General features: G+C 35.0%; 3 protein-coding genes and 1 long non-coding RNA gene across 28 annotated transcripts in view; 1 reads left to right on the top strand and 3 right to left on the bottom strand.

The window, feature by feature from the left end:
• The window catches only part of LOC147840987 (uncharacterized), a 2974-nt gene extending 1100 nt beyond the window's left edge, over positions 1 to 1874 (bottom strand). The window contains exons 1-2 of the long non-coding RNA XR_015505730.1: positions 1267 to 1874; positions 1 to 804 (exon numbers count right to left, since the gene is read on the bottom strand). The exon at positions 1 to 804 is cut by the window's left edge and continues 1100 nt beyond it. This is a non-coding gene — a long non-coding RNA (uncharacterized LOC147840987). The remainder of the gene's footprint in view (positions 805 to 1266) is intronic.
• Positions 1 to 7820, bottom strand: part of gbf1 (golgi brefeldin A resistant guanine nucleotide exchange factor 1) — a 167139-nt gene extending 159319 nt beyond the window's left edge. For all 20 annotated transcript variants that reach the window (XR_015505573.1, XR_015505574.1, XR_015505572.1 and 17 more), the window contains exons 1-3: positions 7702 to 7820; positions 5225 to 5327; positions 3136 to 3202 (exon numbers count right to left, since the gene is read on the bottom strand). Coding sequence is in view for 11 of the 20 variants with exons in the window: in XM_087278781.1 (XP_087134907.1) it covers positions 3136 to 3202; positions 5225 to 5320 (163 nt within the window). In the remaining 9 variants the exon portion in view is untranslated. The remainder of the gene's footprint in view (positions 1 to 3135; positions 3203 to 5224; positions 5328 to 7701) is intronic.
• Positions 7821 to 8042: 222 nt separating this feature from the next.
• Positions 8043 to 27365, top strand: pitx3 (paired-like homeodomain 3). 2 transcript variants are annotated; one of them, XM_087277758.1, is made up of 4 exons: positions 8043 to 8229; positions 15790 to 15916; positions 18413 to 18618; positions 26043 to 27365. In XM_087277758.1, the coding sequence occupies exons 2-4, from the start codon at positions 15808 to 15810 to the stop codon at positions 26607 to 26609; spliced, it is 882 nt and encodes a 293-aa protein (XP_087133884.1). In that variant the 5' UTR covers positions 8043 to 8229; positions 15790 to 15807; the 3' UTR covers positions 26610 to 27365. The 2 variants fall into 2 exon arrangements, with proteins under 2 accessions (XP_087133884.1, NP_991238.1); NM_205675.2 differs by lacking the exon at positions 8043 to 8229 and adding an exon at positions 9830 to 10038 and having other exon boundaries at positions 26043 to 27362.
• LOC147834119 (uncharacterized) overlaps positions 27162 to 27965 on the bottom strand; it is a 33064-nt gene continuing 32260 nt past the window's right edge. For 3 of the 5 annotated variants that reach the window (XR_015505646.1, XM_087278996.1, XM_087278997.1), the window contains one exon: positions 27162 to 27600. Coding sequence is in view for 2 of the 5 variants with exons in the window: in XM_087278996.1 (XP_087135122.1) it covers positions 27532 to 27600 (69 nt within the window). In the remaining 3 variants the exon portion in view is untranslated. The remainder of the gene's footprint in view (positions 27601 to 27965) is intronic. The other 2 variants (XR_015505649.1, XR_015505648.1) reach the window with 1 other exon arrangement.

Raw genomic sequence — 27965 nt, 5'->3', positions numbered from 1 at the left:
CTGTGGAAGTGTTTTTGGCTTTCTTCAAAATACCTTCATTTGTGTTCAACGAAATAAAGAAACTCATTATGGTTTAGAACCACTTGCGGGAGAGTAAATAGTGAGTATATTTAAATTTTGGAGTGAACCATGCCTTAAAACAGGGGTGTCAAACTTAATTCCTGGAGGGCCGAAGCCCTGCACAGTTTAGCTCCAACCCTGCTCCAACACACTTACCTGTAGGTGTCAAACAAGCCTGAAGGACTCAATTAGTTTGATCGGGTGTGTTTAATTAGGGTTGGAACTAAACTGTGCAGAGCTGCAGCCCTTTTGGAACTGAGTTTGACACGTTTGCCTTAATAGATATGACGTGATTTCTGAAAAACGTCTTTACTTGGGTTTTCAGGTGGCCTTAAAGAGGTTGATGGGCTGTCAGTATAAATAAATTATTGTTTATTCTAAAAAGGAAAAAAACTGTATTCAAGTAGCGTTCTGTATTTTTTTTTTTTATTCTCCAATACCAATGACGAATACTTTCTTTGCACAAGAACAGTGCCTGAATCCATACTTTTAAAAACACAACAAAAAGATGTCTCTCTCTCACACACATATACAAGCCTGTTAACTGTGCAATCTACACTGTAAAAACAAATCTGTAGTTTTACGATTTATTTCCGGCAGCTGGTGTGCTGGGAAAAAAAATAGCGGCTGTTAAATTTTAGAAATATACCGTAAAATGACAGATATTAAATTACAGAAATTTCCTTAAATTTAAATTTCTGGTAAATTTCTGTAATTCAACAGCTGTTATTTTACAGTAAATTTCTGTAATTTAAAATTATGCATTATTTTTTTAGTGTAGTGTTGTCACGATACTGGAATGTCTAACTTTGATACCTTGAAAAATATTAATATTCTATTGGATTTAATACAAGTGCGTTTAATAACCTCAAATCACACCACCTGCTGCCATCAGAGGATGTGTTGCTGCAGTGGTGATTTGTGCTTTAAATTTAAAAACAAAAAGGACAGCAGGGCTGCACAATATATCTTCTCAGCATCGATATCACAATTTGCGAATCAGTATTAGTCACAAGATCGCAGAATCTCAAATGTAGAGTTGAGACTATAGCTGACCAGATATTACCATTCAAACCATAGTGGAATAGTTTCATGTTTTAACCTTTCAGTGAACATTTATAATTTGCACGTGTTTAAAAGTAGGGTTGTCCCATCAGTTTTTTGCCCTCGAGTTAGAGCACGATTCATTTGATTAGAAGTATCTACCGATCTGACACTTCTATAATACATTAAAAAAAACATTTATCGAGGTTCTACATGCTCTGTAAACATAAGAAATGCAGGGTTCTATACAAAGGCGAATGGCAGGTCACTCATTTCGATCAATTGTGCCATCTTGGCTATGACGGACTATTTTTTCTCTCCTCTTCAAACTCTCCTGCAGCATGAGCTGACTCGTTTTCGGGTGGGTTGCCTGGGTAAACTCGCTGTATTGTATCGGGTGTTTGTTTTTTGAGGTGCCTTATCAGGTTTGTTGTGTTAAATGTAGCCTTTTCGATTTCACCTTTTCCAATCCCAAGTTTACATGTCTCAAATTTTGCTATAGCAATGTTGTTGTCATCAACTTTATAATACCCCTAGATCGCAGACATACTCGCGCTTTCTGCTTCAAGCTGCTTCCGTGTTCTACTTTGCCAGCATTTAACCAATGGCGTCTCTGCAACAAATTGATGTCACGCCGCACGCCTTGCTGTTTCTCTGTGAAGTCAAGAAAGAGGTCTAACTCTGTGCCACTGCATAACTGTAGATGTGTTAAAAAATAATGAGAATGCACGAGTCCTGATCGGGAGGTAACATCTGATTCTGATCAGAGTCTGAAACCACATGATGGGGCCTGATTATTTCATCACAGGCCTGTGATGACTAAGCATTTTAAGAGTCCTTTAAGACACTTGGACACAATAAACTAAACATTTGTATCTTAAAGATTAATTGTACAGTATATAACTATTCAATGAAAACAATAGTCGTATTTTACATTTGATTTCTGTTCCTTAATACAGTTCTACTCCCGAGATAAAAATAAAAACGTAAATGATTGTTTTTTTTTCTTTGTGCTGTTGTATTTAACTTTGCTTGTCATAATTTATTTTTTTTTTTATGCAGATGTACTCGGCTACAAAATTATCTCAATCAATCTAAAATGATGAATTCTTTACATATAGAACTACTCCAGGCATCTGGTGAAACTGTATCCATATCACAAATATATATTATAAAAAAAAACTGCAATGTAAGTTTTTTTCCAATATTATGCAGACCTAATATACAGTGACATTATCACAAAGATGTCTAGGATTTGTATCATCAAAGCGTTCTCACTTTCACATGAGTTTTCTCTACATAAATCTCACCGCACCGCACAGGACATTTATTTCAATTAACGGTGGCACTGAAATCTGTGTTCTGATTCTCTCCGGTAAATAAAAGTTATATTTCCGGATTTGCTGCACTATACATTTCAGTTTAGTTTGAGATCATTATAACATGAGAATGTTATGCCAACATGATCACAATACCTCTTTAAATTTAAAAGAACCGCAATAAAAAAATTTTAAAAAAAGATTTTTCCATTCTTTTTGAACAGAGGAACAATTGCACAAAAACACCGCATAACATTTACCTTCGCTGTACTGTTCATTAAGAGGCATTTGGAGAACTAAATGAACAAACACCGACATAGTTTCCATGGGACCCCTAAAATTATGAGGTGGCAGAAAAACCCAACAGTAAGACATTGAGAAAGATAATATTGACTGATTTGAAAAGGCCATCCCTTTCCTCAGAGGAAATTTAGCATACACCTGGTTAAATATGCTTTTGTTCAGTAGCAGGAAAGAAGCACTTTTGCGAATGCTAAATGAGTCTGTTTAGTTTTTGCATGTCTGACGTGGTTCTGTCTGGTCTTGAACAAACGAACAAAAGTCATTTTTGCTTGTCTCCAAGCCAGTCAATCATGTATTAGTAAAATTTAGACGAGGAAATGTTTTAAAAGCTGCAGTTTTGAATTTAAAAGCCCAGACGATCAAGGAAAATAAAACTCATCTGCCAATCCTGAATTTGATCTTAACTTACCTTTGATGTTATTGAGTCTCTCTTTCAAAAGCCTGAAGCTGTTGAGCAGTGTGTCCTGTTCTTCATCCTGCAAATTGATAAAATCATTTTATCATTCAAGTTGGCTAAAATATGACATATTCTGATTAAGCCAACTTATCATTTATATATGAAATATTTTCTATCACATCTAGTATTGACCAATGTTATACAGGTTGATTCTGTATGGGTTGATACTGGATATTCATTGTGCTTATTTATCCTATTATATAATTATCTAAGGGTGCTTTCACATCTGTGAATTGATTCAGTTGTTCCGAAACAGAGATTACAATTGTTACATTGTTGCTCTTTGCTCTTGGAGCGGTTCGCTTTCACACTGCAAAGTTTATAATCGGACCAAAAGAGCTAAAACAAGTCACGTGCGAGTAAACTGGGAGGGAGACGTGAGATTACCGGAAGATCATCACTCGTTTGCGGGCATCCGGAGACTCGCGAAACTTCCCGCCTTACTCATAATTCTCTCTTCATATAGCCGTATGCCTATTACATATCCATAAAACACTGTGATATTACCGCGCTCGGATCGGATCGCTTTTTTCACTGCAATCGAACCGCTCCAGGGTTCATTTCAATCGAGCCGAGACCTCCTCACTCAAACGATCTCGGAGCGATTACTTTGGCGCGGAACAGAGCGCGATTTCCCTGTTCACATATGCCAAACGAACCGCACTAACTGGGCAGACGAGAAACGTTCCGGAAAAAAAATTTAGGTGTGAAAGCACCCTAATACTCATCACCTAAATAAAATATGGCACTATTAAACATAATATTTAACAAATCTCAAACTGAACAGCTCATTTTGTTCTGCACATCAAAAAGTTAAACATTAAAAAAAGGAAAATTACAAAAAAGGTCTGTGCTAAAAAGATGTTATATATGGGCAGCATGGTAGCTTAGTGGTTAGCATTGTTGCCTCAAAGCAAGAACGTCGCTGATTCGAGTCCCGGCGGGGCCCGTTTTGTAGAGTTTGCATGTTCACCCCATGTTGGCGTGGGTTTCCTCCGGGTGCTCCTGTTTCCCCCACAACCCAAAGACATGCACTATAGGTACATTTATTTAACTAAATTGGCCAAAGTGTATGAGTGTGTGTGAATGTATGGGTGTTTCCTAGTGCAACTGGAAGGGCTTCCGCTGCGTAAATCATCATGGGCAGTATACCGATTGGTTCTAATCTATTTTTGATTGGTTTCATTTATACGTTAAGCAGATTTGAAGGGGTTATTACTGGACAAGTTAATCTGTAAACCAATCCACACTCTGTTATTCATACTAGAAGTGTAACCAGGGGAGCTGCAAATGGGAGGAATGTTAGGACAGTTCTGTTGTCGCGAACTGAAAAAAAAAAAAAGGAGGGGGGGGGGGGCTGGGGTGGTTAATGGGGGGGGCGGGGTTCTGGGGTTTTGTTGCGAACTGAATAGCGTGGGGGGGAGTGGCTGGTTGTCGCGGGGGCACTTCAGATCATTTTGGAAGGGCACTTTCAATCCAAGACTAAAAAGGGCATGTGCACTGCACAGGTTGAGCCCTATGTGTGCACGTGCCTGACTGTAAGTAATGTTTATTCAGCAGAACCGTTAATGTCAGAGCTTATCAATACTTCAGTCTTTTATAATGTAGCACCGATTCCAATAAAGTACCGAGTTTGGTACCCATCCCTATTCGTTATGGATGTGACACCTCTCAATTGTGCATGACAGATGTGTAATTGCCATTTGCGTAAATTTAGTAAATCAAATATAATTGTTTGAAAACCTTCACAGATGTTTGAGTATTTTTACAGTACTATAAAACACAAATCTACACACAAAAAAATAAAAAATAAAAACTTAGAAAAGGTTTTGCTATTTTCATGAAATTCAAATCCTCTTGAGTGTTTTCATTCATTTAGAATAGATTTTAGTATAACATTTTTGATTAATCATTTATATCAGGGGTCACCAATCTCGGTCCTGGAGGGCCGGTGTCCCTGCAGGGTTTAGCACCAACTCGCCTCAACACACCTGCCTGCATGTTTTAAGTATACCTAGTAAGACCTTGATTAGCAACTTACCAAAGGTGTATGGGTACTCCATCTAGAGTTCCTCTTGATTGCAGCAACGACAACAGAAATCTCCCCTTGAACGATGTATATATTCTTGTCCACCATAGTGAATCTAGAGTGACAATAAAGATATGCAATGAACCTCAAACATATCTTTTTCTTGTTAGTCGCACGCACCACATGCACATTATTATGCACATTATTATGCTTATTCTAGTCAGACGAATCAATATTAAGCTCATCTTATAAAAACTGAAAGTGAAAGTTTAAGCAATGACATTTAGATGCAACAATAATGATGATATACTGTAACATAAACAGTGGATTTGACCTTAAACTGATTTCACCTGAAGAGTAAAAAAAAATTTAAAAATACCTCCCACAACTAGAATCATAATGAAACAATTATCTAATTTACAGGTGTTGTTAGTCAGAAACTGGTGGTCTTTTTACTGAATATGTTCTATGTGGTCCACAGTTCTAATAAAATTTCAGATTTTAGCTATGAACACAGCATCCAGTATTCAAAGAGTGAAGACTTCACAATTTTGCATCAAGATCTATGAACTAAAAAAAATCTAAGGTATTAACCATCAGATGAGGTTGGGAGGAGGGAGTATACAGTTCACTGCTAGCATCTTTGGTCTGATTAAAACTTTATACACTTTCAGAATAATTTTAAAATGACTTCCTTTAGATCATAGTGCATGTCTCTAGGCTGGGAAATCTTTACTGACTTTAATAAAGCATATACAAGAATAACTTTGAGATAGTGATATTTGAAGATGAACACTCACATAACCTGATTGTCCAGACATAGTTTTTTTTAAATCATTTGTTATGAAAAACATGAAGAAATGTTAAATGCTGGCATCAAATACACTTTTTCGAACTACATGCCCTATGCCGCGATAATTGTTGAAATGTGGTGAATTATAAAAACTAAAGAACTTTGTAAAGAGGACCTTTCTTTGTCATTTTAAGATGTGCTGTTGGAATATATAGTAAATAGAAATCATAACATATATTTAGGAAAGAATATTTATTTCAAGTACTCTGTTACACTGATTTGCATTTAAATCAACAGCATTTCATCTTATTTTTGTCGTATAAAAGATCAACAATATTTATATTCATATATAACTGGATATTTCTGCTCAGTTTTGGCCTCTAAACATGCACTTGCATGCATATATATATATATATATATATATATATATATATATATATATATATATATATATATATATATATATATATATATATATATATATACACACACACACACACACACACACAAGCAGGTTTGTTTTTGTGACTTGTGGGGATATTCCATAGGTATTTGTACTTTACAAACTGTGTTTTCTATCACCCTGTTGCAACACTACCATTTACAGAAAAAAAATTGTGCAATTTTACTTTCTCATAACAATATTAATAATAATACTATTATTATACATAATAATAATAATAATAATAATAATAATAATAATAATAATAATAATTAAATAAGACATTTTGTCATACCAATGTCATACCCTCGTTATTATACAAATGTGTGTCCTTATACATCACAAAAACAAGCACACGCGTATAAATAAACAAATAAATAAACAATTATATTTACATACAGCGTCCTTTACACACACTGAAAAGAAAGTTGGTGTGAAAAACAAACAAACTCTATTGGTACATGTGCACTTCAACTCAGATAATAAAGCAAATTAGCTTGCTTTTTTAGCCTACTAGTAGAGATTTCAACAAGAAATCCAGCATCATTCAGTGATGCTGGTGATGGCCACGTATTAACAGCCAGCATTATGATGCTACAGAGCAGACCTTCATGACAACCTCAGACACGAGCTGCAATAGATCAGTTTTCCTCAACATTTTAACAGTACTTCAACTGATCATTCACAATATGAGCATCTATCGATTACTAGCTACGAGTCGACGTACAAAGGTTGATGATGAGTGTGAATTGATTATAGATCAGCAGGCCAATAAGCTTAGCAAATCATCTAGCAGTGCTGCCACAAACACAACAAATCAAATTTATTTAGCATATTTAGGCCTACATTAATACTAGTATTTCCCTTATATGTTCTATTTTGAGATGTAACTATGAAAGAGACCTAAAAAATAGTCGTATGACTAACCAACTGAGCTGATGATGCAGCTAACCAACCTGTCAACAAGCTAGCAAGCGGTTTGCCATACTGACAACAGCCCTTAAATGCACGAATAAACATCTCAAATTAGACCTCGTGACCCTGTCGTTTAGTTTTATATAAATCCATGAGTGATTCTACGTACACGCGCTTGTCAAAGGAAAAAAAAGCATGAAAATACTGCTGTTTACTATAAGGTAGCGAATCCAAAATGGCGTTCAGATTCATTTTCACTCATTTGGTTAACTTAGCAAGCGGCTAAGAGCGCTTAGAGGAAGAATAATTCCGCAGTAACTGCGTTGGATAAAAGCTTACATTTCAGACTGTTCCGCGTAGTGTTGTCATACCCTGCTGTTTTTCTGTTATAGTATTAACGTTAGACAGATACTCTGTCACCGGTAGGTAATCTCCTCCACAGGCAAACTTACTGACGTGGAAATGGTGCAGGCGCACACTACCTTGATATTTCCTGTCAACTGACAGCTCTTTCAACCAATAATCGTTTGACTCTAGGGCCTTCCTTCCCATGTTTTAAAAGAGATTATATCCTTGTTTGGAAACATTCATCAATAAACTTTGTTTAAAATGTCCATTTTTACGTGTTTGTACACTGTAAACATCCATAGTAGTAGTAACATTAACATTTCTCTGCTAAGATTCAAAATAGGGCGGGTCTTCGGTGAAGTCACATCCACGTCAGGGTCGGTTGGATTTCACTGATGACGAAACGAGTTGTGTCCTCACGACGGAGGCGTACAGAGTTCATATACACACGGGCTTGTTTTGCTGCTGTCACAATGTGCAAGAGCTCCACAAATGCAGTTTCATGAAGACCATGAATAGGTGATATATTTTTCAAACGCTTATACTTTGTAAATTCAGTAATCTCACGGGTGTGAAGTCCTTGGGAAGATTCTAACAGAAAGAAACGATAGATTTTATTACATTTTAGCATCACTTGTGACAATGTTGCAAATCAATTCAAATGTACATTTACTAACAGGAATAAAATAAACGCTCTGATTATACTAAATATCCAGAGTTTTCCATGGTTTATTAAACATTTGGGTGGGATTTGGAAACATACAGGGAGGGAATTGTTTGACTGCAAGTAAATTGGGCAGAAAATCCTTAACATAAGTAGTTTTGTAAAAAGAAACAAAAAACATCAGAAGTAACCTATAAAAAACAACATCTTCTAAATCAATATAATGTATATATTTGTACTATATATATATATATATATATATACATATATATATATATATATATATATATATATATATATATATATATATATATATATATATATATATATATATATATATGTAATTATTATTTATAATTATTATTATAATGATCATTAATACGTAATATTCTTCATGGCCTACCCTAACGTGTGTGTCACTTATATACTTAAATATAAGTGACACACACGTTAAGGTAGGCCATGAAGAATAGACCTAAATATATGTTGATTTTATTAGTAGGCTAAAATTCTTAATTAGTAGCCTATATCTATAGCCTAGCCTAGCAATAGTATTGTATTTATAAAAACGTAGTGTTTCTACGCCTTTTAAAACACCCTACTTTCGGTCTGAATATAGTGTCTGACCCGATTTATATATTATATTGTTTACATTATCTTGATTGATAGGCCTAACTAGACAAAGCAAATGCAACGACGCAACTACAAATGAACTGACTGAAGACGTGGATCAGTCGAGTGTGCGTCATTTAGTTTATTGTAAAGTGTAAAACCCCTGAACCTGTCTTCTCAATAACCACCTACACATATTAAACGTCATGATATTTGTTATATTTAACAGTAGACTAGTCTTTATAATTTACTGATTAATATTCTTTGGATTTATTAACGCTTCACTCTTTAAAAAATAAAAGAATTGGCTACAGAAATCCAGCCAACAGAATGAATAAAATAACTTTTTCTCTTGTTGTGAAAATTAAAATGTTTCCCTCTAACATTTCACTCATTAAAAGGTCTTTACGACATCACGAATGTTAATGAAAATATTGCAAAACATTGGGCATACAAAGGAGAAAGGAAATATAATTTAAAAAGTAAAAGTATTGCCACCCTATGGCAATAACATTACACTAACTAGCCTGATGTTCATGTTTGTAAGTCAAGGTTTTAGGCTAGTGATGCTGCGCAAGTGAGCTCAAGCGGTTGATTGACCGACGCTTTGATTTACTGTGCGTATGTTTAGCGAGCGCATGTGTGTGTGTGTGTGTGTGTGTGTGTGTGTGTGTGTGAGAGAGAGAGAGAGAGAGAGAGAGAGAGAGAGAGAGAGAGAGAGAGAGAGAGAGAGAGAGAGAGAGAGAGAGAGAGAGAGAGTCAGAGAGTCAAGGGGTGGGCACTGTTTTTTGCCGCGGACCTGTCGCACGAGATATTTAGCATAAAGTCATTCCCCCTCTGCATGGGGATCCAGCCTTCACTCTCCGCTAAAAACTTATGACAGACAACACACACAGAGAGAGAGAGAAAGGGGAAACTGACTCTTTACGTTTGCTCATCTTAAGGAACTTTCTACATGACCACTGCATCGTTTCAGAAAAGCTGCTAAGACGCGTTGTACACAAAAAAGCTGTACCTTTTTCGAGGATTACCTCCACTAGACCGGGATTCATGTGAGTAGATGCATGACAAAAATCACCGTGCTGATGAAATGTGCGTTCGTGCGGTGGAGGAGCTTTTGGGGATGTTGTCTCCTTCCAGTCTTTCAAAAGTAGGGTACCTGATCCAGACCTGTCGGGTTAGACAGAAAGGATCGCGGCGGATTTATCGCTCGTCAAGATCGCTTTTACCGGAGAAGCATATGGGACGAGCGAGCGTCGTTTATCATCGGGTTGAAGTTGATGATGTGATGATGTGTAATGTATACTAAATGCACAACGTAGCTCAATAGAATATGTATACGGGTACTATTAACATTAGCCTATTTAATTAAATATAAATAATAATACTATTAATAATAATAACAATAATGATGATGATGACATATTGGGATTAAGATACTGTTTTAGTAGGCTGTGCGAGAAACTGTTTGATCTATTTGTCAAATAATATTTTAAATTTGGATTAAATCAGACGCAATTGTTTAACTCGATGACGCCGGTCTTTCATTAAGAAAAACTTACTTCATAGTGTCTGCATATATTCAAGGTTATTTAGACAGTTAAACTGTGTTATGGTTTGCTGGATAGTGTCACATGTGTTGTTGTTTAAATTAACAGGCTTAGCCTACATTGATTTGGTTGAAGTTCATTTAAGTCACTTTGTGCATTCGTCAAAAGTGCCGGTGGTTCACTGTTGTTACACCTTTTAGCAAGACTACATCCGACAAATGTGTATATTACAAACAATAGAAAAACACAACACCTGATTTTTTTTGCTGTCTGTACTGCTGTAGACCTATTTCTTATATGATAAATATTAAGGTGTTAAGCGGCAGGTGCTTCGAAGCCGTAAAAATATAAAGAAAATAAAGAAAACCATGTTTCCATCCACGCTCACTGTGTTACTTCGTTATATTGTTGAAAAATGTTCAGGTCATATTTTAAAATAATTTTAAAACATGCAACAATTAAAAGTTTCAATTAAGGGCATTTCTGTCTGTCCAAAATAAATAATAATAATAATAGCCTAATAACAAAATACTAAAGCAAACGCACCTGTTTATCTTAATTTACATGCGGCCAAATAGTCAAACAAGATTGACCAAAACATTTTTTGTTGAGTATCAAAAACGAGAGCTTAAAATTAATCTTATTAGGCTTCCATAATTTAATTTTCTGTGTCCTTTATCTTATGTCTTTTATTGTAATATTTTAACACGGATTATCTTGCTTGTGACGGATTTTTGTTTATATATTTTTAATTAAACACGCTAAATATAATTTTCGTTTAAAATGGCTCAAAATCATTGCAATAAAATTGCAAACACGTTTAAGAAAATAAAAAGAGTTTTATTGCGAATGCGTGCGTGTGTGGTTAAACCGCACAGACCGAAAAGTGCGTGAGGGAGGCTCATGTGTTTGGTCATGTCTTCTCATGTTGGCTCCAGTATAGGATGTAATGCACAAACACACTGTTCAAGTCTGTAGTTCGGCTTCAGCTGTATTCAAAAACATATCAAGTATGCCTTTTAAACTTTTGCTTAAAATCGAATCTCTACATTTTTTGTGCATGTGATGTTTCAACATTTCATCATTGCTATATTTCTCAGTCAAACAGTGAACAGTGTGTGCGTGCCGCTGTGTAATGAAATAAACATGACCGTCCTTATAGCGAGATGAGCATCTCCTCGTACACGGATATTCGGAGCTGTGCGTGCAGGAAAAGCCGCGCTTTGACATACACAGCCAAATGCAAATGGGTGTTAGGAGGGGAGAAATTAACATCTACAAACATTGGGTAGAAATTCCATCTGCCGCCGGCTCGAGTGGGCCCTTAATAAGTTCTCAGACAGCAAAGTGACACACATCTTAATCAACTCTTAATCCAAGGAATTAATTCTAAACGCGTTTATGAATAATTCCTGAGATAATACAGCAGCCCGTGGAAATGTATGCGGTCGAACCAACAGATGGACCCAGCAATCTTCTGAAAAACGAGAGGATTTTACCTCTATTATCTCTTCTCTTATTAGATATATATATTTTAATGAGATCGATGTCCTGTATATAAACTGCCCCCTCACTGACATGCATTATCTGAGCGGTGTCAGTACGAATATCTCAAAGGCAGCATAAATTTTCCTTTCTCCAAGTGCCAGCAACACGGTATTAAGAGTGACATAAAGTTTTAAGCCAAACTTTATCACAGAAAATTTGCATTAAAAAACAAAATACAAAAAAATGTACCTAAAGAGAATGATCATTTTAAATAACATTAATTTTATATTAATAATAATATTTATTTTTAGTATTATTATTATTATTATGTACTTAAATTTTACAATTGGTTATATACGCTATCTAATAAATAAATATGCAAAAACCAAGGTCAGAAAAACCTAGTCACTTTCCTTTTTTGTCTCTCCATTTTTACATAAAAAAAAATCTATCAATGCATCTGTGGCATTTGCATGGACTCTTTGATCACTTGCCTTGTTGGCCCACAGTCCTTAGGGGACCCTTGATAGAGTTTGAAATGTAATAATGTCACAAGTCCTGGTAGGGGTGGGGAGGTGGGTGCATTGACACCTTGCTCTGGATGAAATAACCAGCTTACGTCACCTATAACTCTGGCCAAAAGGAGCAGCATCTGAGCAGCCTGCTTGACAGATAACCATTTATCAAAGTCACTCCGGGTATGTGTTGAAGTATATCTATAGTTCTGATTGTAATTCTGCATTCTCATGATAGCCTCCCCTGCACAAGCCAGCTGACTTTACAAGGGTAGTTACCTCAATTGTTTATTAGATTAAAAGGGATTATGATGGCATTAAAAGTAAACCTTTTCATTGATGGATAATAGGAAAAGGGTATGCTAGAAAATGTAAAATTTACAAAAAAAAAAAACATTTTATGAGGAATATGAAGTTATTTACGGCATGGAAAGCAATCAGTAAAGGTCAAATGGTGTGCCATCCTGAGCACAATGAAACAAACCATTATAATTTAACAGGACACCCTGCTTTGGTAAAGCACAAATTTGTTATCCAAATGTTTTCTTTTAAGCATTTGTTATATTGAGTACATCTAGGCCTGTAAGCGTTTTTAGTACATCACTTTACACAAGTAGAATGAGAACGCTTATTGCATTTCAAGTTACTTCTCATATGCAATTTTACTTTTCATTTTATAACTATATATTCTTTTATATTCAATGTTTCAAATAGCAACATTGATGCAGCGTTGATTCTTTAGCATATGCTAGCAAAACCAAATGTGATTTTCCTCTAAAAAACATCTAATGTTTTGAAAGAGTGTTTATCTGTTATTTATCACCACTGATAATTTATACATCCCCAGGTTTTGTATTTTCATAAATACAGATCAAGTCCTGATTGTTCACTATGCACTTGTTTGTTTCCTCTAGTGGACAGACAACTCCATACCCATATCTTTTATTGACTGTAAATCTTCTAACTTTCTTAAAAGAAACTTAGTTGATGATGTCCTGGGATTTCATTATAATCATAACAAGTTTGACAAATATGTATTTAATGTTACAATAATGGATTGATAATTTAAAAATAAAGAAATTAATTCTGTTAAATAAGACTGCTGACACTATTATTGTTAAAATAGGTAGGGGAGTATTCATGTTTTGAATTAATTGCCAAATGTATTTGTTAATTTTTTTTGTGGATTATATATAATGCATCATTATGGGAGCTGCCAATATTGATGCTTAATTAAGGACCAAACTGTTTATTTCTCTAGCTAAAATATATTGCCAAACATTGCACTCATGACATTAGTCCATGTCTGAAAGTAGTTTTTAAACATCTGTGTTATTATGGGAAAGAAAGCTACTTAAACCTGAATGCAGTTTTGCACACATTACACTGTCACTGAAGGATAAACAAGGATATATGATTTAGATATACAAATATAAAATATTAAAGTAGGCCCGCCTTATGCATTGTGAGCTGTCGACTAAATTCAGGCCTATCATGTGGCACTGGATCTAAACTAGCTTTTAGCCAATATTTGTTTAATCTTGTAGACTATCTCTGTGAAAGTGCGGAGAAATATCCATTGATGTTGCACACCATCCGCCCGTTTATTTATGAACATTTTTACGCGCTGTGTGAACAAATAATGCGCTCTTTGCGCACATTTACTCGGCTAAACTACAAATCTCACTTAAATCATGGATAGGCCTGTAGTATATCTGTGCAATTTTTATAGATGGCATAATAAAATGTTATGCATTAGGTAATTTCAATAATTAAAGCGTGTTAGAAACTGGCGACTTCAGGCATACTGTTTCTTTTAATGAAAAAGTGCATCATAATTTAGAGGTTAATTTAAAACAATTATTGAATCAAAAAAAATATTTGAAGTTTTAAGTGTGTATAATAATATTGTATTTATATATTTAAGTATATGCACAGTTTAAATATATTTTTCTTAATAACTAGGCTATATTTTGTCAATTTATTCCTGTTTTGTCTCAGTGTGCAGACATTAGTCAGACATTCACATAGCCTATTACCAATAGGAATCATTTAAGCGATGTAATATGCAGCGAATATAAAAGAACAAATCACATGTGTCGTTGCTTCAATTACTCTATTCAGCGCGCGAGTTCCGATGCCGTTTGCTGAATTCTGATCTGCTTTCACTCTTCACCGCAGATTCCAAGGCGCAGTAAGAAAGTGATTGTGTTTCTCTATCTCTTGGGTGTAACTGCTGTTACACAAATAAACGAAATGTTATTTTAAGCTCTTTAACGAGGCTGCTGTTTAAGGCTGTTTCGTTCACGTAATTTTAAATGTCCGGTGACTCAAATCAAAAACAGTCTTCAAGGCACACTGAGTACAGTTGTACACCAATGTATCCCACCTGACGTTTTGGAGATTTGCAACACAAAGCGAATGCGCTGGATTTCATTACTGCATCTCATTTGATATGAAGAAACATGCAAATAACCGAGCACTCATTTCACTTTATATTTCGCATTCGGTTTATTAGCTGTTTGGATTGATTCCTGCTGTGGATTTATTTGGGTTAACTTTGCTACTTGTTTGGGTTAACTTGTTTGAGGTTTTAGGTTTCTGAAAGGAAATGCTGATATGGCAACAAACAACGAACAAACAATTACATATACAGAATAGCCCTAGCTTTTTAGCAATTTCATTGACAAAGATTTTGTTTATTGACCTAATTAAAATAATGTTTCAATTTATTAGGCTATGTGTGTATACGGAGAGTAAAAATAGCCCGTATCCTATTCCATCACATCAAATAAATTTTGAATTCTATTCTGTTAAATTATTTCTCAGAGATTCGGTTAAATTCTTTGTTTGGAAATAAAATCCATTGTTGTTGAATTGAAATAATTAAGTTATTGATAAAGACTGTGATGTTGTCACCTCTGAATTAAACGTTTATTGTACTAAATGTATTTTTGTTTAAAGTGTACGGATATAGGCCTGCTACATATTTTTTATGTCTTTAAGTGGCACTGACGAACCTTGAAACACTCTTGGCCTGTTTAAGGAAATATGTTCAACCAGAACATATAAAGAATATTTAAGGAACAAAGAGGTGTGCTTTATTTCGTCAGTTAGAAAATGAGCTGCGGTCACACTAAACCTGAGCAAACAATGCAGTCTCGCGTGTATTGTTTTTCTAGCTTGAGCGTTTGTAGACGATGGTGCATCAGCAAGCATTTATGTAAATATGACCCTGTGCTGTTCACAGAGCCTGGCGGTAGAGGTGATGGATTTTAACCTTCTAACGGACAGTGAGGCCCGCAGCCCGGCACTGTCTCTGTCTGACTCCGGGACTCCTCAGCACGACCCGGGATGCAAAGGCCAAGACAACAGTGGTCAGTTCATATTTATGTCTAATTACCAATACAGTAAATCAATAATTATAATTTAAGTAATAATAGAGTCAAGCAAAAGCCGCGAAGTGCAGTCTGAAATCTTATTCTAAATTTGTTTCCTGTGCATAAGGAGGTTCGGCAATTTCTCTTGTATTGCTATAAATGGGATATTTTCATTGCATATATGTATAGTGTATCACAGAACCAAAATATACCCACTGGATGCTTAGCCTACTGCATGTTGGTTATTTTGTGCATGTTGGTAATTTCATTTTCGTCCTTCGTTCTTCTCTAGTTAATTCGTGTAATGCGGCTCCACATCTTTGGTTGGAGTTTTGAATAATCTTGGGTCATTTGAATTCAGGCCTATACCTTTCATAGATGTTGGAGAGTCTTTATGTGCCTGCTGACAGTCACCATTTGAAGAAGATCCTGGATAGCCAGTCACGTGCTGAAGGAGCGGTGCATAAATTATTCATTCCCATGCCTCAAATTTGGTACCCAAATAACTCAGTCAGTAGGCCAATGCGAATCAGTCTAAACACCTGTGAAAAGGTCTGAAGACGACATGCACTTTACAGAAAGACTGCACGACAGAGGATTATGCAATCCTAAATAAAATAAGAAAAATTTTAGGATATTTATTGTTTAATTACTGTTAGCTTACTTTATGTTACTGTTAATGAGATTATGAGAAGGTGAAAAGTGATTTTGTGTTAGCAGGCTTTTTAATAAAGCTGAAGCCATATTCTTGCGGAGGTCTATTGCCCCGGAAACTGCATGCATTTCGATCATCAAATGATTTATCTAATTGCTGTATAGTTCTTTTATATCTAATAATTGTTCCAATGACGGCGGGTTTCTCAGCAGAGCCAATGATAATTTTTGGCTCCCCAGAGAACCTTTTTGTAAATTTATTACGTTTTTCTTGAAACCATAACCCCTTTCCGCTATAAAAATGCTTTATGTAATGAAAAGTTTATATCGATGCTAAAAGTTTCATCCATCCATATGCTGCATGCCAGTTAAGAGCGTTTATTTTTAGGAGTCCAAATTCATGGATAAATCTTCCCAAGTTGTTTGTTTATATAATGTTTATAGAAAATACATGCCTAATGAAACAAAATAGGATATTAAAAATCCCACGGGAAAGTAGCCTATATTTTCTCACTAAGATTAAGAATTATATATTGTATTATATTATATTATATTATATTACATTATATTATATTATATTATATTATATTATATTATATTATATTATATTATATTATTTTATATTATATTATATTATATTATATTATATTATATTATATTATATTATATTATATTATATTATATTATATTAAGTTGTTAAATAATGATTACCTTTTAAAATTTAATTGGTCCGCATGTTTCGGCTTTAGGCATATTTGATTCTATTTTAAACGTTTAGGCCCAAGCTGAAAAATGCATGTCTGCTTTGTAACAAAATATGTTAAATCTTCATTAATAAGCTATATTTATTTTTGGCCAATTGGCATATCATTATTTTAAAGAAAGTTAGTTTACAAATTACCACAAACATGAAGTTAAAGTAAGCCTATAGTCTAAACAACGTTAGAAATATACAACCGACAAAATAATAATAAACAAGACTTTATTATATTTAATTTAACAAAGCAGCGTTTTCGTTTTCAATTATAGGCTAGGCCTAGCTACATCACACATTGCGTTGAAATGGTTGACGTCTATTTGTCAGCTTCTGAAGAAGAAACTCATAATTCACTTTCTTGTACGGGATAAATTATTTCTGGAACATATGCTGATAAAAACAAACTGAACAATAAATAAATTAATTAAACGCTCTGACAGTTAAACAACAAAGCTTCTACATTTATTAAAGAGCTCCTTGTTTCTCTCATCCACGCCTTACTGACAGAACAGACATCGGTTTAACCAACACATCGACCTAATTAAACTTAAAGTATATTAATTTCTATTTTACTTCACAGAATGTATTTTTTTGAGTCTTCTGCTTAATAGATGCTGTTGTAAAGTTAAAGGCTATCTGTCCGCTGACAGATGGCAGCATGATGTCTTATTGGTTTTCCTAGAGGCCCTGCAGAGTCCTGGAAAGCTTGCTGATTAGTTAGAACTGCTCCTAGAGAGTTAAGCTCTTGCCAAACAGCCCCAAACCTGCCCTGTCACTAATGGCTGATCCCAGGATTATGTGGCCAGCTAATTTAGCCCTTTCTGTGGGGTCTTGCATTTGCAATTTGCAGAACTCTGTAGACACCACAGAAGGAGGATTTTCATCACACATACACAAAAAATAAATAAAAATGAAAACCACTCTGGACCCTGCAGCTCTTGTTTTGTAGCTAAACGGAAACTAAGTAGTTTTGTGTAGTTAGCATAAACATGTTTATATGTAGCTAAGTTTGTTTGGAATCATGTTTGTAATAATATGACAACTATTTTGCTTAATTAATGCTTTTTTCCTGACCCATACAGACACAGAGAAGTCCCATCAGAACCACACAGATGAGTCGAACCCAGAGGACGGCTCTCTAAAGAAAAAACAGCGCCGGCAAAGGACACATTTCACTAGCCAGCAGCTCCAGGAACTGGAAGCCACCTTTCAGAGAAACCGTTATCCCGACATGAGCACGCGAGAGGAGATTGCGGTGTGGACCAACCTCACAGAAGCAAGAGTACGGGTACGTGTGTCCCTGCCAAACTAAACCGCTGCATAGCTACGGCACATTGTGTTTCAGAAACAGTTGTAGATGTTTTAATCAAACAAATATATAATCGGCACGCTGACTGATGCAGATAAGGAGTTCACTATGTTGTCACTATGGTACATTTGTGTAATGAAAGGGCATCCTTTTAAACACAAGACATAAATTATAGGCCTGGGCTATTCCAGGAGTTTCAGGAATACTTAAAGGGATAGTTTATCCAAAAATGACAGTTGCCTCTTCTGCTGAGCACAAATGAAGATGTTTTGAAGAATGGTGGTTGCTGCGGGACTCATCGACTTCATTAATAGGAAAAAAATACTATTGAAGTCAATGGGAAAATCATTTTAAAAAATAACTTCTTTTAAGTTGAGCAGAAGAAAGAAAGTCAAATAGGTTCTGAACAAGTTAAGGGTTAGTAAATGATGACAGAATATTCCTTTTGGGGTGAAGTAACCCTTAAACTGAAGACACTTTTGACACACGGAACCACACTCCTGGTCATGGTTGTCTTTAATTTTGAAGCTGAATCAAATTAACCTTATGAGTCCATTGAACGTAAACTGACTTAAAACAGCTTGCATAACTCATAAATTGAAGTTTGAACATGATTAACTTTGTTTAATAAGGTACAATTACCTAAAAATTTATGCTGTCTAGAATACTTGGTCATTCTATTTTTACAGTGCAGAGTAAACCCATTGCTTTAAAAGCTGATTTTAAGTTGATTTTACTTAAAATAGTGAGTAAACCCATAATAACTGGGAACTGTTAAGTTGATTTAACTTAACTTTTCTAATTATGCACATAGTTATTTACCTTATAATTTTAATGCAACAGGTTTGCAAAACTTTGTAAAAGTAAAGTAAACTAATCACTAGGGCCAGACAGCATCTGCGGAAATTTTTTGCTATTTCTGTGGACAATTTTGTAAAAAATCTGCGGATTTATGCAGAATGATTTTAGGAGTATCATAACAAACTTTATTCATTCATTTTCTTTTCGGCTTTGTCCCTTTATTAATCTGGGGTCGCCAGAATGAACCACCAACTTATCCAGCATATGCTTTTTTTACGTAGCGGATGCCCTTCCAGCTGCAACCCATCGCTGGGAAACACCCATACACTCTTGCATTCACACACATACACTATGGACAATTTAGCTTACTCAATTCACCTATAGTGCATGTCTTTGGACTTGTGGGGGAAACCGGAGGAAACCCATGCCAACACAGAGAGAACATGCAAACGCCACATTGAAATGTCAACTGATCCAGCCGAGGCTTGAACCAGCAACCTTCTTGATGTAAGGGGATTGTGTTCACTGCGCCACCATGACACCCCCAAAACAAAATTAATATATGAAATAATTTTTTTTTCTTTTATTTAATGTCTATGCAAATCCATCTAGATCCACTTATTTGGTAAACAAAACAAGTCTCTTATATATAAAAAATACTTTGCAAACTGTATTGTAAATAAATCATGAACATTTTATTATTATTATTATTATTATATCACAATAATATTAGTGAAATTAATTAAAAACTAAACAAATATAAATTCACTCACATTTACCTATAAGTAAAAACAAATACTCAATAATGGGCTAAAAATCTATGGATTTCTGCACGTGCAGATTCCGTGTGGGTCTAGTAATCTTTTTTTAAAACCAACATGCTTACTCAAATTTTTAAGTATAGTCAGCTAACTTTATCAGCTGTGGCATTTTTGTTACTGGTACCAGAAAACTGCTATGATGTCCTGAACAACAGTTAAAACCCTAAAAAAAGGTTTGTGACCTTATGTCTAAACAAAAAGCATCGGCAAAGTTTAATCGGTGAAACCCACAAAGAAAGCAGGTGGGCTCCCATTCTGATGGATGACAATACAATCGCTACCTCCTTAGCTGGCGCACATTTAATAGATCAGATTCATGTTGGCCAGAGGAAAGGTCACATAGCATGCAGTCTTGGTTGTTATTTTGAAAGAACAACAGAGGTAGAGATACTCCTTTCCTAATGTCTATCAGTGGCCTCCTGAACCGTGCATGAATGTCAGTAATCCCAGCTGGAACCTTATGCCACATATTCCGCATGCTTCTGCTGTCATATTGATTTACGCAATTGATAGAGTATGTGCTCCTAATAAACTCACAAACCCTAAATCATGGCCCTGACCTAATGCCAGCTTGACCCAGGATACTTTAAAAACCCTCCACAATGGACCACACACCACTTTTGATGCTGCCACATTCTTTATATGAGGTATGAAGAGAAAGCATGTTCAGCTTTAAGCTATTTGTGCATGAATTTTGGAAAATAGACACTCGGGTTGGAAAGTGAGAGCTGTTGTTCATCCAAAAAATGAAATCATTTACTCATCCTCCACTTGTTCCAATCCTGTTTGCGTTTCTTTCTTGTTTAAGACAAAGGAAGAAAAACAAAACAGCTATTGACTTCTGTAGTTTATATTCTCCGATACACTCTTAGAAATAAAGGTACACGATCTGTCACTGGGGTGGTACCTTTTTAAAAGGAACACATTTGTAGGTAAAGGGTCCATATTGGTACCTTAAAAGTATATGTTAGTTTCTACAAATTTTAAGAGGAACACTTTACACTGTAATCCCGAATAAGTTGGCAAAACTAAAAAAATTTGAGGTAATCAGTTACGTCAAATTTTTTTAAGTCATGAAATTTTTGATTTTAAGTAAACAGAAACATAGTTTTGAGTTTGTTGTACTCATGGAAGGTACTTTCTCCCAACTTAAAATACCCAAGTTACCTGCTCATAAACTTTAATAGCAATTAACATAATTTTTTTAATTTCTCCCAAACGTAAATACTTAGTTACACAACTCATACATTTTGATAGACATTAAATTTAAAATAAATATTTGACACAAATAAAATCAGCCAAGATTTAAAAATGAAAAAAAAAAAGTCACTAACAGTCTGTTTTTAAAGTTAACATATTGCACTGAAAAAGTTAAAGTTAACATATTACACTGATTTTAAGTTAACATATTACACTGATTTTAAGTTAACATATTACACTGATTTTAAGTTAACATATTACACTGATTCAAATTTTTTAAACAGTAACGTTAAAGTTAGTATGCAGGACAGTCCAGTAATATGTATTCTACAGTAAGGGGAGTTGTGCCTGAGTGCTGTAAAACCCAATAAGTTAAGGCAACTCAAACCGTTTGAGGAAACCGATTGCTACAAACCATTTGAGTAAAAAAAACTAATCTATACGAGTATTGTGAACTTACACTTTATACAGAGTTCAAAACTCTTTTCAAATGAGTAGAATTAACTTTCCGTTAATTTTGAGTTAACTACACTCATTTCATTTGATTAAGTTGACTGTCGGGTTTTACAGTGTTGCAATAAGTGGGGCTAAACGAGTTTTCTATAATGCAACACATGTAAACACATTCTGACCAACTCTACAATACATCTAACTATTACTTGTTATATAGAAAAAAACAATAATTTAAGATTACTTGGATTTGTAAATATTGTAAGCTAGTGTGAAGTGTGAATCAAGGCCGATCCGCCATCCTGGGTAAAGTAAATGAGGCATGATCGCATACGTGAACCTGAATGACGTCAGACGCAAAATCACGTGACTGAAATATTTTGAGTTAATGAAACTTTAAAAGAGACACTTTGTCTAAATTAAACCAGCACAATTGTTCAGCTAACTTGAAAGCTTTAATTTTTACAAACTCAAAAATAAGAAAAAGTTCTAAATAAGGTTAATTAAGATAAACTAATTGTAATTTTTATGTTAATAGAACTCAGCTGAGTTAATTAGTTACAGCATTAGGGTTTACAGTGTACTATTTAGGTACTAATATGTACCTTTGAGGTATTAATATGAACCTTTTACAGTAGGTACAAATTTGTACCTTTTGAAAAGGTACCACCTCAGTGACAGCTCGTGTACCTTTATTTCTGACAGTGTATAGTATTTTGTTCCTACAATGGCTGCTTTTTTTTCTTCAGAATATCTTCTTTTGTGTTCAACAGATGAGAGAAAATCCCAAAAGTTTAGAACCACTTGAGTGTGAGTAAACTGAGAGGATTTTTATTTTTGGGTGAACCATCCTTTGAATACGACTTTAGGGAAGGTGATGAAAAGCTCTGTGTCACTATATCATAATATCTATGCCAAAATATATAGATTGAACACACCGTCCATTGAACTATATTTGCCATTCGGTTATTTTGGAAGGCTTTAAACACCATTGCCAAAGTGTCAGTGGAACATTCACAGAGGAGGGTATTCCCTGTGTCCAAATATAAACGGTATCATTTACAGTGTGCTGGATAAAAAAATGTCATTAAATATTCTCAGAAAAGCGTGGCAAAATGCTGTCGCTATGTGAGTTTATTTTTGAAATATGCGAAGACAATCCTTCTGAGAATCCATAAAGTATGTCATTAGCTACAGGGTTATGAGAAAAGCGAAATCTTTCTTTTGTTTGTTTCTGCGGATGTTGCTTTTAAAGGAAATCATTTACATGTGGCGTATAAAGAATGCTATTTACACTGTGAAAACCTAATAATTAAAACGGGCTCTTAATTTCTTATTTTCCTTTCCCGTTTGTGTTCCTTGCTAATTACAGTCTGCGAGCGCTTTCAGAAGGAAGATTGGCAAAAGAAAAGAGAGCTAAATGAAATATATTCATTTAAATTTTCACATTAAAACTCTAATCCACCCAATACCCCCTAAAAATAGGATATAAAATTGACTAAATGTGAGGGAAGCTCTTTAATGACATTTCTCACTAGGGAAACTCATAATAAGTGAATAAATTAGTTTTAATAAATGTAGCACTTAAATTCTGCCAGGTGGAACTTTTCTTGGGAAGGAATATTTTAAATCTAGATATTAAAGTTATGCTGAGCCCTCTAATATGTACAGTATTTTATATTAGGAGTAAAATGCCATTCAGTTGTACATTACACTGCAAAAAAAAAAAAAAAAGCTGGGTTCCACACAATCGATTTGTGTTGGGACAACATGAATAAATTAAGTAAGCTTATGATTTGTATAAATGTAAGTGGATTGAACATAAAACAATTACGTTGACTCATTGTGTTGTTTCAGCTCTTTTTAAATAAGTAGTTTGAACAAACACACTGAAAAGAATTAGCTTATTCAAACTACTTATTTAATATGAGTTGAACCAACACAATTCTCAAGGTATTTTTGGGACAACTTAATTGTTTTATGTTTAATACACTTAAATTTGTAAAAACAATTAAGTTAACCTAATTGATTTGTGTTGGGACAATCTGAAGCAACTGTATGGAACCCAGCATTTTTTACAGTGCAGAAAACATCACTTTCTGAGTGTGCGCTGTAAAAACTGCAGGGTTCAACACAATTTTTTCATGTTGTCCCAACACAAATTAAATAAGTTAATGTATATAATTTAACAAATTTAAGAGGATTGAACATAACACAATTAAGTTGTCACAAAAAACACTCAAGAATTGTGTTGTTTCAGCTCATTTTAAATAAGGAGTTTGAACAAACAGCAAACATAATTTTTTGAGTGTACGCTGTAAAAATTGCAGGGTTCCACACAGTTCCTTTATGCTGTCCCATCACAAAGTGATTAAGTTAACATAATTCTGTTGACAAATTTAAGTGTATTGAGCATAAAACAATTAAGTTGTCGCAAAAAAACACTCATGAATTGTGTTGTTTCAGCTTGTTTTAAATAGTTTGAACAAACAGCAAGCATCATTTTCTGAGTGTACTGAGTTTTTAACACAATTTCTTTATGTTGTCCCATCACAAATCAAATAAGTTAATGTAATTGTTTTAACACATTTAAGTGGATTGAATATAAAACAATTGTCACAAAAACACTCAAGAATTGTGTTGTTTCATCTCATTTTAAATAAGTGGCTTAAAGAAACGGCAAACATCAATTTCCAACCCTGTAGACCATAAAAATTGCAGGGTTTTCCACAATTCCTTCATGTTGTCCCAACACAAATCGTTTAAGTTAACATAATTGTTTTGACAAATTTAAGTATATTGAACATAAAACATTTAAGTTGTCGCAAAAAACACCTAAGAATTGTGTTGCTTCAGCTCATTTTAAATAACTGAAAAAAAATATTCAAAGATGATTCCTTGGATTTACAAAAAAATTTTTTTACGTTAAGTGGTTGTAAACAATTTATTTAGGCTAAATTTAAACAAACAAATTAAGTTAAGAACATTGTTTAATTTAATTTGCTTGTTTAAATTTAACACAAATAAGATGTTTGCAACAGTTTTGCATGCAACACTTTTTTTCAGTGACAGCACACATCATTTTCTGGATGTACGCTGTAAAAATTGCAGGGTTTTACACAATTCCTTCATGCTGTCCCAACACAAACTGATTAAGTTAACATAATTGTTTTGACAAATTTAAGTGTATTGAACATAAAACAATTAAGTTGTCGCAAAAAACACTCAAGAATTGTGTTGCTTCAGCTCATTTTAAATAAGTAGTTTGAACAAACAGCACACATCATTTTCTGGATGTACGCTGTAAAAGTTGTAGGGTTTTACACAATTCCTTTATGTTGTCCCATCACAAATTGATTAAGTTTATGTAATTGTTTTAACACATTTAAGTGGACTGAACATCAAACAATTATTGTTTGAATTATCGTCAGAATTGTGTTGTTTCAGCTCATTAAAAAAAAGTAGTTTGAACAAACAACAAACATCATTTTCTGAGTGTGCTGTAAATATGCAGGGTTCCACACAATTCCTTCATGCTGGCCCAACACAAATTGATTAAATTAACGTAATTGTTTTAACAAATTTAAGTGTATTGAACATAAAACAATTAAGTAGTTGCAAAAAACACTCAAAATTGTGTTGTTTCAGCTCATTTTATATAAGTAGTTTGAACAAACAGCAAACAAGAGTGCACTGTAAAAGATGCAGGGTTCCACACAATTCCTTCATGTTGTCCCATCACAAATCGATTAAGTTAACTTGACACTTTTGACAAATTTATGTCAGATTTAATAAATTTGTGTCAAATTTATTAAGTTGTCCCAATGAAATCTCAAGAATTGTGTTGATTCAACTCACTTTAAATAAGTAGTTTGAACAAGTAAAAAATATATATTTTTGAGTGTGTAAAAATGCTGAATTTTACACAATTCCATCATGTTGTCCCAACACAAATTGATTAAGTTAATGTAGTTGTTTTAGCAAATTTAAGTGTATTTAACATAAAACAATTAGGTTGTCTAAAAAAAAACAACAACAGGAGTTTGAACAAACAACACACATTCTTTTCTGAGTGTACGTTGACAAACGATCTGTAATCTGACCACTGGTTTCTTGCTATCTTTTCGACAGGTGTGGTTTAAAAACCGCCGAGCCAAATGGAGAAAGCGAGAAAGGAACCAGCAAGCCGAGCTGTGCAAGAACGGCTTCGGCGCCCAGTTCAATGGACTCATGCAGCCGTATGATGACATGTACTCTGGCTACTCCTACAACAACTGGGCCACTAAGAGCCTGGCCAGCAGCCCGCTGTCTGCCAAAAGCTTTCCTTTCTTTAACTCCATGAATGTAAGCCCGCTGTCCTCCCAGCCAATGTTCTCCCCGCCCAGCTCCATCCCTTCCATGAACATGGCCTCATCCATGGTGCCCTCGGCGGTGGCAGGGGTGCCGGGCTCAGGCCTTAACAACCTGGGAAACCTGAACAACCTGAACAGCCCCACCCTCAATTCTGCAGCCGTGTCAGCAGCCGCCTGCCCGTATGCCACCACGGCCGGTCCATACATGTACAGAGACACCTGTAACTCCAGTCTGGCCAGCCTCCGGCTCAAGGCCAAACAGCACGCCAACTTCGCCTACCCGGCCGTGCAGAACCCTGTTTCCAACTTAAGCCCCTGTCAGTATGCTGTGGACCGGCCGGTATGAAAGCGATGCGTCTAGATTTCGAAAAAAACAAACAAACCCCGACCTGAACTTCAAGCCCTTTTCTAGCCAACCCTACATTCGACTCCGAGGCATCATCACCCTACAATGAACTGGATTTCTGGGAATAAAGCTTCACGAGGAATGGAGCGTCACAATGGACCAGGCCTCAAAGAACTTATGCGATAACATGTTAAGACGCTGTCGCCGAACCGACCAACTGTTTAAAAGCTTTTGTCCGCTGCATGATTAGAGACAAAAGAGGACGTAAACACTTCCGCTGCACTCAGACCTCCCGAAAGAATATCATAGGCAGAGATAAGAGGATGTACATAATGGACTCTGTATTGTATGTGATAAAATATCTCGGAAATGTAGTATTTTAACGATGAGAGGAGCATGTTCCTCAACAGCGGAGGATGGACCTCCGCGAGGAATTTTAATCTTTGTTGTGAATTCCATTCACCTAAGGTCAGAGGTCAAAGGTTGTTGTAAGATGACAAGACAAAACCTAGCATTGAGTAGTTTCAGATGAAAAGAGAGAGAAAAAACAATGAAAATTGGGACTTTTTTATTTTAAACGATGAACTAAAAAGCCATTGAGTAAATAGATTTGTGTGGTGTTTAAAAAAAGGGAGTCTATGACTGTAATATAATGTATGTAAGAGTGCAGTTGTTATAAAACAAGCTTTTTTTCCTGGTGTAGCCTGCTTTGTCTCATTAAAAATGAAATAAATAATTATTTGTTTTTATGAACAAGCCATGCTTTTGATAGAAAATCTGAACGATTGGAAAACACTGTGCTTTTGATAGCAAAGCAGCCTCCAAAACCCATGACAACGTCATCCAGCAGAGGAGAGACAGCGGGATATAGATGTCGGACTGCCACTGATCTGTTTGACCTACAGTCTTGGAGGGGCTTCCATCAAGCACCACTCACTATCCTGTAACGGGGGGAATTCTTGGTGCAGTGCCTCGTACTTCCGAGCGGACCCTGCCAAGATTACATAAGTGTGTGAGAGGCATCCCTCCAGAGAGTCGCAGCAGAGACCGCACTCAGGTTTACAGCTACACAATTCTTATAGAGTTTATTGTAATTACTAATTGTGAAGAAGAAAAATATCACTGTTGTGTTTGGCTCCTGTGGGATATTTTGATAGCATTTCCACCACGACAAATCAAGTCTTGAATACATAATAATATTATCATCATTTATAAAATGATATAATATGTATGCTATATATTTAATATATATTAAAAGCAAGTTTAATAACTAAATAGTAATAATGATAATGCTATGATTTATTATTTATTATAATGTATCTATCACAATATATGTGTATGGATATACATTTGTAT

This window comes from Danio rerio, chromosome 13 (assembly GCF_052040795.2).
Source record: "Danio rerio strain M-AB ecotype USA chromosome 13, GRCz13ab, whole genome shotgun sequence".
NCBI lineage: Eukaryota > Metazoa > Chordata > Actinopteri > Cypriniformes > Danionidae > Danio > Danio rerio.
The sequence above is the reverse complement of the archived record's forward strand: the minus strand, read 5'-3'. Positions and strand labels throughout refer to the sequence as shown.